This window comes from Momordica charantia (genome assembly GCF_013281855.1).
Source record: "Momordica charantia cultivar OHB3-1 chromosome 8 unlocalized genomic scaffold, Mcharantia_2.0 BLBB01000008.1, whole genome shotgun sequence".
Lineage (NCBI taxonomy): Eukaryota > Viridiplantae > Streptophyta > Magnoliopsida > Cucurbitales > Cucurbitaceae > Momordica > Momordica charantia.
Window position 1 is genome coordinate 6,504,773 of NW_028275166.1, and position 12,200 is coordinate 6,516,972.

Consider the following 12,200-nt stretch of genomic DNA (forward strand, 5'->3'; position numbering starts at 1 on the left):
ATTACAGAAATTATGATTCCTTAAAAAATAAATATAAATTCTCTTATTTTGTTTATTATACTTGTTAACTTTTTTTACTCTACCATATGGGTTGCTATTTAAAATATGAAATAATTTATTTCTCTTATATATTTATTTTTTAATTATTTATTATTTTAATCAGAAATATATGTCTTGACGAATTGACCTGTACTTAGCTTAACGATGAGATATATAACCTCTGTATTTTGGAGATGAAGACAAGCATTGTATTCAATAGACCTCAAATATTCTTTTCTCTCGTCTCTCCATATACTTTTAGTTAAAAATATATATCCATAATATACTTAATACTATATTGAATAAATGAGTGAAAATACACTAAACGTAAACAAAATAGAAAAGTTAATCGTTTTCCTTTTATATATATCTAAACAAAGTTGTTACTTATTTCATATAATTCAACTATCACGACACGGATGGAAGATGGATCTCCAATTAATCTCAATTCTTAATCTAAGGAGTGATTGGCTTGACTAATTGATGACATTAACATTCCAACCCTTCATCTAAGCTTAGGATTCAAGGTTTTAGGTTTCCTTTTTCATCTCTCACTTCACATCATAATCAATAATTGTCATCTTCTTTTTGAAAAGCTCTCTTCTCATTGATAAATCTCCTTCAATCTCATATTTTCACTTCTTCCCATTTCAACCTTTTTAGTTTCAAAAAGTTACGTGTCTCCCTTTTATAGAAATGCATAAATCAGATCCGTCCAACTCAAACGTTGTTTAAATTAGGTTGGTTCATAAGTTTCCATTAAATTAACTTTTTTTAATCTCTAAATTTTAAGAATCTCAAATATTTAGCCCTATGTTCTTCGTTAAATTTCAAATTCAGTCTTTACTATTAAAAAATATTATTTTTGGGTTAATGAAAACATGGCATTATTATTACTTCATTTATTGTTCATGTATCCTATCTAAGTTTTTGCTTATACCACATGAACCATTATTCAAATATGTTATTAAAGATGAATAACTAAAATTAAAATGTTTGTCGGTAGGTTTGATGGTCACTCAATTAACAAATATATTAAGTTTTTAAAATGGGCTTTGAGGAAAATCGATGGATTGTCTTTTAACTCCTTTTTTTTTTAGCATAAACGAAAGTATCATTTTCAACACATTTTGAGCATGCATCGATTTGTATAGTTGAACAAAAAGTTTTAAAAATAGATTGTTTTTGTCTGTTGATTGATGGAGTTATTGGACGATCAGTATTAATATAGGGGTCATATTACGATGTTAATCGTGTAACACTATAGGATAATAAACACCACGATTAAATACTATTGTAATTATACTCGAAATCAAGATCGCAGTGTTCATAGTATGATTCCGTTACTAAATATAATGCAAACGACGGAAGATGAACACCGTGATCTTAAACCCTATCGTCGTAGAGTTATGCAAAGAAAAGATCTCGGTGTAACTTTATCGGATGGAAGAACACCATGGTATTGTTTACGATTGTGATGTGTTTATCAATCCCATCCATTACGCGATGATCCTGGGGGTACGATCTTGTAACTCCAATTTGCCCCCATCAGCCGAATCATGTTTCCATTAGAGTAGCATTAATAGATATGATAGTAGATGAACTATTTAAACCTATTTCTGAAAAACTCAACGGCAATAATATATCGTTTTAAAACGTAGGGACCAAATGAACCTATATAACTAAAAGTTTAGGGACTAAAAGATTTTTTTTTTAATTTTAAAATAAAAAGAATAAAATCCAAAAAAGAATCTTTGATGCTTTAAAATAAAGTAAAATCCATATTCCTAGTATCAAAATGAAATGAACTATAGATATGTTAACATGGTAGGATATCTATATATGTGTAGGCTAATCTTAGAAATACAAAGAAAGTAAAAAATTCAAATAATTACAAAAGTAGTCTAAATTCAACCATATGATTAGAAAAAATTACAACTAATTTGTATATGATCCCCCCACCCCCACTAATCTCCCCTAACTTTACATATTAAATTGGTAAAATAAAATTTAAAAATTTCCAATTGCCATGAAAGAAAATTGAGATGGAAAATATATTTGGTATGGTGGGGTTTTATCCCAACTAAAAAGAGGAACATAGAGTCAAATCTTGATTGATGATGCTAAATTGTTAAAATGGGTCTTATTTGGAAATCATGTCGTGGAAAATAAAATGTCATTTGGTAGATGGATATCAGACTTGTTGGCCAAGATGGCTTTTTGTCTATTATTAGAACCTTCGTTCAAAAGAAATATTTAGATGCTTATCGGTCAGTATATATATATATATATATATATTTTTTCTGATGACCACAAATTTTTTAATAAATAGAATAGAGAAATGGAGAAAAAAATATTTGTTTCATTTTTTTAAAAATAAAGTCGTCAAATTTGTATTACAAAAAATGGATACAAATCACTCAATAGTATTGGTCCTAATTAAATAATACATACTAACTTTTAGATTTAAAAATTGTAATAATAAATAAATAAAATAATGGCCCATAAAGGAGTTTGGATTTTCACTTTTTTGGAGGTTACTTGCAAAAGGAGGAATACTTTTCCCATATGACAACTCACATTTATGAAATTTAAATATAACTTTAAATAGGAGTGAGGATGCAAACTCTATTAATGATTTTTAAGTTCTAACAACATCAAGGGTGATTCGAATTTCCGACCTTTTGATCTAACTATGATTGAAGTCGATGTGATGATATATATCTTAATAGTTGAACTATGATCAAGTCGGTGATAAAGAGAAAAATATAAAACATATGAAATTGGTTGTTCCAACTATAATCTACGATCGATCCATATATATAATTTGTGCTCCATTAGATTCTTTTTATTTCGTTGATAGGAACTAGCTACCAAAATGGATTGGAACTTAAGGCATCAATTTAGACAATTTGGGATGAGGAGGTTTCCAAATAAAATGATTACTCTATCTTTCTCGATACAACTAATATTCAAAATGTTTTTAAATGGCTAAATAACCTCTAATTATTGCTGAGTTAAGCTCGTTTTGGCAAATATATGTTCAGTTAAATTATACTCATATTGACATTTTGTACTGAGTTGAAAATATCTTATATTTTTTAACTTAATTAATTGGACAATCTACCCAATTAAATATCTATTCATTTCATATAACCTAACCTAGCTATAACAATGTAATCGATAAAAAATATGAAATTATTATAGAATTCATTAATAGTGCCACATCCACAGCTAACCATCTCAATAAAATAAAAAATATTAAATTACAATTTAAACTCCTAAATTTTAAAAATATCTAATATGCCTGTAAACTTTCAATAACCTGTCTCTCAATTTTTAAATGCGTCTAACTTTCAATTTTGTATGATCTACCAGTCATTTTATTTTAATTCAACGCTTATTAGATGTAAAATTTAATAGTCAAAAAATATATTAAAATATTTTTTATATAATTTTTTAAAAATTTTACATGAACATATTTATAATGTATATTTTGACCCAAAAAAAAAAACTACCTAAGAAACCAAAATTGAACCTTTTTAAAATACTAGTTAGTATCACGTGCATTGCACGTGGTTATAAACATTTTAATATAATATTTCTAACAATTTAATCTATAGAATAACAACTCAACAAAACTTTTAAATGTACTAATATTTTGTTTCAAATAAAATATATTTAATATAATATTTCTACCAATTTAACCTATAAAATAACAACTAAAAAGAACTTTTAAATGTTACTAATATTTTGTTTCAAATAAAATATATTATTATTTGTTGACATTTTCAATAAAAAATAGTACAGTCTTCAAACTAAAACAATAAAATAAGAGGTATAAAAAACATTGAATGTACTATAAAATTGAAATAATTAACGTGGTTATCAATTTTTGATAATCAAGTCTATTGTTAATTGAGACATAATAAATTAAATCAAATTATGAAACTAAAAATTCGAATAGTAGTGAAATAATTTGTTAGATTGTCAAAATTATAATTAAATATTAAATGATTGGAACAAGTAAAATTACTTATTTTTACTCTTAAGCTACTTTCTAAAATTGAAAAATCAAATATATTTTTTCTACTTTTAAAAAGATAAATATAAATGATACTCCACCATTTAAATATTATAATAATTAAAAAATACAATCTATACCTATTGACACAATTATTAACAACTTTCTTAATCTAAATATGAATACAAAACTATTAGACAATTTAAAATGGATGATATGATTATATATATTAAGGTAGTATTATGCAGTTAAAAAAGAAATAATGTTTTGATATTAAAAAACTAAAAATAAAATAGATACAATACAAAAATTGAAATTTATGACATAAATATAAATTAAACCAAAATAGTAAATAAAAAAAATATAATCAGGATCTGCCTCTTTCCTCTTAAATTTATTCTTTCATCTTAAATTTATTAATTATTAATTGCTAATTGATACAGTATAGATTAGAAGCAAAATTGAAAGAGTTTTTTTTTTAAGAATTATAATTAGAACACGAAAAAGTTATATACACAAATGAATAAACCATACATCTATTTTTTTTAATTAACTTTGAAATAATATTATTATTTTAAATTTAAAGTTTCAGTTTGATGATTTTTTTATTTATTTTCTTTTCCATGGGAAGATGGAAGTTGGAGCGAAGGTGATGAAGATGAAAAAATGGCGTACCGTATATACGCAGATTGCTTTGATTTGATGTCTTTTGTTTTCTTCCTCATTAGATTACACTTTCTTTTTCTTCTCATTCAGCTTCGGGATTCCAATTCCAATCTCTCTCTTCTCTCTCTCTAGATAACCATTTGATTTCCATTCCTCAGAATCGCAGCAGAATTCTGATTTCTGAGTGAGTTGCAGAGTTCAATCACTCGAAAGCCCATCTCTTAATGCCAAGGAGAAGAATCCGCTCATTCATCTCCAAGCTCGATTGATGGGTTACCTTTCTTGCCGAGCGGAATCTGCAATTTCGACTTCCAATTCGTTAACCCCATCGTCTTCTAGAAATTCGTCCCACAGACGGGAGAAACCGATTAAGATCCAACAGTTCGATTACAGTGATCTCGAGGCCGCCACCAATGGCTTCTCCGACCAGAAGCTTTTGGGGAAAGGCAGCCATGGATATGTCTATAAAGCCGTTCTCGGCGGCCGTCTTGTCGCGGTTAAGAAACCCTCTCGAGCCCTAGCTCCTACTCCTCGTCCTCGTCCTGCTTCGTTATCGGCTTCCATGGCTTACGAAGTCACCAACGAGGTCGATAATGAGATCGAAATTTTGTCCAAAATTCAGAGCCCTAGATTGGTCAATCTCGTGGGTTTCACCAACGATTCAAAGGATAGGCTTCTGGTGGTGGAGTTTATGAGCAATGGTACGCTTTATGATGTGATTCATTCGGGTTCCAGACCTCTTTATTGGGGTCGAAGGATTCGATTAGCTTTACAAACTGCTAAGGCCATTGAAACTCTCCATGCTTCAAACCCTCCTGTAATTCATAGAGATATCAAGTCTGCCAATGTACTGATTGACAGGAACTACAATGCCAGATTGGGGGATTTTGGGCTGGCGATTCAGGGCCATGCTGATGATTACCGGCTCCGCTCGACGCCCCCGGCCGGCACGATGGGGTACCTTGATCCTTGTTATGTGACCCCTGATAATTTAAGTACAAAAACTGATGTGTTCAGCTTTGGGATTTTGATGTTGGAGATTATCAGTGGAAGGAAGGCTATTGATGTTGGATATTCCCCTCCTTCCATTGTTGATTGGGCTGTTCCTCTTATAAAGAAAGGGAAGCTAATGGCCATTTATGATCCAAGAATTGCTCCCCCTAAGGACCCCATTGTTAGAAAGCAGTTGGCTGTGATTGCTGCTAAGTGTGTGAGGTCTTGTAGAGAGAGGAGACCTTCCATGAAAGATGTGGTTGTTTGGCTTACTGGGTTGAGCAAACTGGTTCCTCTTCATTCTTGGAATAGCTTTAACAATCCATGTATGATGGTGGAGACCGTGGGACGGCCAGTCGAAATGAGGAATTCGCAACAGAATTTGAGAAGTCATGGTGTTGAAGATGGGGATTTGGATGTAGGTGATGCAAAAGTCTTGCAGCGAGATATCAAGAACTCGAGGAGAGTTTACTCTGATTTGGGGTTCAGTAACAACTTGATGGATCTCATGGCTTGCATTGAGGAGGAGTCTGGCTTCCGGGAAGAGGCTAACCGTGTCGGGTCTCACTCGAGATTCTCAAGCCGGTTCTTCAGTTCAAGATTCGTTACTGGAAAGAATCATGAACTTGAGGGAAAATGAAAACTTCTGAGTTATGTTCTGAGGAGGTGACTTGTTTGCTCACTTGAAGCTTCAATGATCAGCCTGTTGATGACACACACACAGTTCAATTTTCAAAACTTTGGTTGAATCATCTATGGCTTGTGATCTTCTCTTTCTTGAAAGTTTCAAATTGTAGGTAATTTTTTGGCAGCTTGATTTTCTTCTGAGTTCAATCTAATGATCTCGAGCATGGTTAATTCTAGATCATGGGCACATTGCTGATGTTCCCCTTATTTGTTAATTCTGTTATTTCTTGCTCATTGTTCGTATGTTATTGTAAATGGAATCTTTATGTATGGTGAAGATTCTTTCCAATGGCATTCAAGTTGTATCACGGTTCAAAAGTTTCTGATTGAAAGGAAGAAAGTTCAAAAATTGCTCTGTTATATTTCTTGTTTTCTCTTCTCTATATGTCTTTTTAATAAAATACAGGCATTTCTCAATACTTCCTTAGGTGCCATAGATTCAATGTATACGAACCAGATGACCAAATGTTTCTCTTCTTCTGCTGGATTATCTTCATTTTATGTTAACTTCTTTTTTTTTTAATATCCGTGAGTGTCCGAGTTAGTTTGTGTGGATCTTAACTAACCTTCCGGGATAACTGTTTGACTCTACTACATTTGATTGTCAAGAAAATTCATAGGATATTAGGATATTAAACCCAGGCAAGTAGTCACCATGGTTTGAACCCATTTCTTCTAAGCCCTTTACTATTTACATTGGTCCTCACTGACACTAGGTCAACCGGCCTAGTGGTTTCATTTTATGTTAACTGAATATAGAGAAAACTGACAATAGGCCAACTGGCCTAGTGGTTTCATTTTATGTTAACTGAATATAGAGAAAAAGGGGATGGAATCGTCATTCGTTGGCCCGGTGGTACATGAATTTCGGAAGGATTGGTGGTTGTCCGGTGATCAATTGAGGCGTGCGAAAGGTAGTTAGGAAGACATTAATTTTATATTTTCACAAGAAACAAGAACTCTTCATTGATTTGATAATTGGAAAAGTTACAAACTTTTAAGACTCTATTTAAGAACAGAAACTTCTAAACCCTGAAACCAAAACCTTAAAATTCCAAACAATCAAAACAAGTTACAGAAAGAAAAGGCTTCCGAACAAAAACTAATCTCAAGAAACGAATAATTGCAAAAGAACTTTAGAAAGAGAGAGATAGCACACCAAAAAGCTGCACAGGTCTTTACTTAGAAGCAAGTGAGATAGGTTTTCTTTTGCCCTTTACTTAGGATGAAACAAATCCTTTCCTTGTGGTCCTGAGAGGCAAATTCAAACCTTCACAATTCTCCAATTCCACTGTTTCCCATTTTGAACGTTTTGTCTTTTTGCCTCTGCAATAGGGTGAATATGAAGCCAATGGAAGAAGCTCATTGCATGGTCCAAAGGATAGAATTCTAAGAAGAGAATAAGGATCATCTTTTGTCCAAACACAAAAATACACATAGAAACTGACAAGCAAGCAGCAGCTTCTTCACCCAAACAGTTGATTGGTAATGTCCTCTCTGTCTCTGTTCTGATGATACCCACTTGTGAAGTTTCTTCCTTCTGAATTCACTAGTAACCTACTGACAACACTATTCACATGCTCCACTAGTTTTACGATGATCTGTTCTATGGAGTTCATTGTGTTTCTTACCGTTTCTTTGTTTTGTTTTTCACTTTCCAAAAATCATTTTGAAATCGTTGCCTAATTTCTTCTACAGATCTCCTGTTTTGGTAGTTCTTCCGACCCTGAAACCTTCTTAAACTTGCTGGTTGTGCTTCCTTGGTATAGTTAGTTTGTTGTTTGTTTATTTAATTTTTTAGAAAGAATAAGGTCCAACTTTCACCGCTCAACACTACTAAATGGCCTATTGCTATATTGTAGAACGGCTTTTTTCTCAACTTGAAAGTAGGTTTTGATTCATATGAATACATCTTTTGAAACTTTTATCCAAGACGAAGCTAGACAGTTACCTGAACGAGTATTACTATATCTCCAACTAAGAGATTGTGAGTTCGATGCCCCACCCTCATATTTACTCAAAAAGACGAAGCTAGACGGTTGTCTTATGAAATTAATTAAAACGTGCGTGAGATTTGGACATCAATGAAAATTCAATTTTTATACATTCTTATAGTAATAATTATTGTTGTTATCATAGAGCATTCATTTTCTAATACTATAATCTTCATATCAGTGTGCTCATCTGTATTTTAAATCATTGCAACTCCCAAATCACTTAGATATTATAGCTGTTTTTGTACAATATCTTAAAATATTGTCAATAAAAAGACAAAATAGCTTACTATAAGTCTATAATCTCTCTCTAACTTATTAAATTATGATTTATATAAATGAAACTCAAAATTTATGGATGTTTACACCATTATGTTTACTTTTTCTCCCTCTCTGTACTCCAACTTTAATTTTAAATTGGTCTCAATAGTTTAAAAAGATTTAGGTTAAAATATTATTTTCGTTCATATACTTTCAACTTTGGTAAATTTTGGTCTTTGTACTTTTATAATATTCATTTTGACTTTGTATTTTTAACTTTAGTTCATTTTAGTTTACGTACTTTTAAAATGTTTGTTTTATGGTATACTTTTTAAAAGTGACCATTTTAGTTCTTTAATTTGATTTTTAATTTCATTTTTTTTATGACAATTGTAACACGACATTATATTTCTTGAAATGTAACCATGACCCTTATTATATTAAAGAGTTTTTGATATGCATAAAATTTGTATTAAAATTTGCAAATATGGATCAAAATAGTCACTTTTTAAAAATACACTAACCAAAAAGAATATTTTAAAAGTACGTTTAATAAAATGAATTAAAGGAAGCACCAAAATAGTATTTTAACCAAAATTTTATTATTAGTCTACCATTTAAACTCTGAATATCTTTGAATCCCAATTATGCTTATGATGTACAATAGTTCATTTAGTTTCAACTCTTCCAATGTTCACTTTTTTGGTAAATATTTAGCTTTTATAATTTTAAAATGTAATAATTAAGTCATTGAATTAATTTATAGGAAAACAACTCACATGAAATATGGACAACTAAATAGAGTCAAATTATTTATCTAGTCTTGATTACAATAAGATTTTTAATACTAGACGGGATCGTTACAACTTTCTAAAGTACGAGAACTTTTCGTAATATTATAGACCAAAAAGGTGTAAACTTTTTTTTTTTTTATAACAATTAAAGGCTAATTTGAATGATGATGTTGATCCACCAAAAAAGGGTACAATTTAGAGGTTTTTTCACGAAAACATTTTCAAGAGTATGTTGGACAATGTGAACCTTTTTTCTTCTTGCTTTTTGACTTTTCCTCTTTCATGTTCTAAGATCTTCATATCATCTAAAACATGTTCATTTCTTGTATACGATATCGAAACGTATTCAAAAATGAAAAATCAGAAATCAAAAGATTAAAATATACTTAGTTTTTTCTTAAATAAATCTTGTTACTCTCTCTTCTTCTTCCTCTTTTTTTTTTTTTTTTAATTTTGGCATCCTGTAGTTGTCCTATTAAGTTGGATTCATCCATATATTCCTTGATTTGAAATTTTATGCTCTCTCACTTGCTTTAAGAAATATCACAACCCCACCATCTTCCATTGGCCAAATTTGCCAAAATTGAATGTCATCAATCATAAAGCCAAGATGGATTATTTCATTCTCCTAAGAAGTGTCATTCCTTGATTAGTGAAATGTCACTTTCTTTATTTTTTTCCTGAAAATAATTGAGAATGAAGAGATTCAAATCACTCTTGATATTAATTAAATGTGCTAGTTGGTCTCCATGAGAATAAATATAATTTGTTTTTCTAGAGTATTATATTAATTATAAATAAATATATGAGATTCGACCGTACTTAGAGAGAGCTAGACACTAATGTCAGACTATTCAGTCGTACTCATGATATTAATTAGAGGTTTGTGTTCTCGTTACAATGAATGTCCTTTTAATTTATCTCAAAATGAGTCTCCCTTTCAACCATTTGGCAGAAAATAATAATATTTTCTATTGAAGATCTTTTAACATCATATAAAAATGAAAAATTTTCTAATAACACCCAATTAGCCTTCGAGATTTAGTTGAATTAATGTCGCATCGAACAAGTGATTGAACTAAGGATTATAGTTGTTAAAAAAAAAGGAAAAAACAAAACAAAGAAATTGTGAACAAACAAGCCCCTAAACTGGATAACACAAAACTAGAAAGAAGCTGCCCTCTAAAATTAATTAGCTTTCTAAAATTTCAAAAGTCCTTTTGAAAAGTGAAGAACGATACCGAGAAAAAATAGACACAAAAACAAACTCTCGTTATCAATCAAAGACTTAGCAACGCGTGTTACGAACCAAGCAATTTGAACACAATATAAGGACTAGTTGGCAAAATTTGAAAGGTTAAAAAACAGAGTAGTTGCAGCCAAATAGTAAAAGACAGCCATAAATACAACAAAATGGAAAACCAAAAAACTTGGAAAAATCTATAAAGGCAGTGTCTGTTGAGTGTTAGGCATTTGCTAAAAGCAAGAATTTCAATATTCTCTTCCACATCTCAAGGCTTTAACAGCTAAGTTTGTTTTCAAACTGCACATGCCTCTCCTTTTGGACTTTAGATCCAATAATTTTCTACTTTGAAATCATTGGGATATTTCAAATCTTTTTTCTATTAGTTAACAATTAACAATTAGTCTAGTATATCGACAAGTGTATTTGGGTTCGACATTGACATAAGGGATGAATCAACATTTTCATTGTGTCCCAAAAAAATTTGACAAAATATCACTAACGTGGACATAATATTAATATTAACCAATTTTAAGTTATTTAAAAAAGTGAAATGCTTATTTGTTATAATTTTTTTTTTCAAAAATGTCCAATGCATCAATAATTTTTTGGATATTTTCATAAATTTGAGATCTTGATATTTCTATCAACATCAAACGTTTGAAACTTTTAATTAATCTGAGAAGTTTTGAAATATTGAAGTTCTTGATTTTATACAATGTATTGTAGACCGTTATAGGTGCTTAATGTTTTGTTAAGAATATAATGAAAAGATTAAAGTTGTTTTCTTCGTATCATAATTTTTATAGTTATACAAATTTAGTTTCAAGAGATTCTCTATGAGTTAAAGTGATAGAACTAAGCTTTTAATTTAATAAATAATGTGAAATATATATTTTTAAATTTGAGTCGTCACTTTTGTAAATGCATTATTAGAATCACATGGAATTTGATTATGTGTTCATAGCAATCAGAAAAATGGTTGGTTTGTTTGATTATGACATGGGAACCCAAAAGAAATTATGAGACCAAGTGATTTTTTTTTCTTTTTCTTTTTTTTTTTTATAATTATAAATCTTGATGCTTGGTGGTCTTTTTCCTTTTCTTCTTCATTTTTATGAAGAAGGAGAAGTGTAAAACTACTCAACAAACAAAAAGGCAGATATTTTCTCTGTTAATTTATATATATATATAAGACCACTTTTTTTTGTTATTAGAGCTTTAGTTGGTTGAAAATTAGGACTTTGAAAATTGTGGTAGTAAGGTTTTACCAAAATAATCAATGGAAAATGAGAGTCAATGATACAGTATTCCTAATTTTTTTTGTTTTAGTTCTCAATTAGTTAAAAATAATAGGTTTAGATACTATTTTAGCTATTTGACTTTTGATTTTGGTTCATTTTGGTCTCTATAATTTTCAAAGTCTATATTGATTCGTATTTTCAACAAATTTTGTTCATTTTAATCCTTGTACTTTCAAAATGTCTGTTTTTTCGTCA

The 12,200-nt window shown here is 30.0% G+C and overlaps 1 protein-coding gene across 1 annotated transcript; it reads left to right on the plus strand.

Annotated features, from left to right (window-relative positions):
* The first annotated feature begins 4,693 nt into the window (after positions 1–4,693).
* Positions 4,694–6,769, plus strand: LOC111020251 (Protein kinase superfamily protein). Its single transcript, XM_022296860.2, has one exon. The coding sequence runs from the start codon at positions 4,998–5,000 to the stop codon at positions 6,360–6,362; it is 1,365 nt and encodes a 454-aa protein (XP_022152552.1). The 5' UTR covers positions 4,694–4,997; the 3' UTR covers positions 6,363–6,769.
* The last annotated feature ends 5,431 nt before the right edge of the window (positions 6,770–12,200 follow it).

What these genes read in the sequence shown, in the direction of transcription:
- LOC111020251 (XM_022296860.2), top strand. Translation starts at nt 4,998, where the DNA reads ATGGGTTACCTTTCTTGCCGAGCGGAATCTGCAATTTCGACTTCCAAT.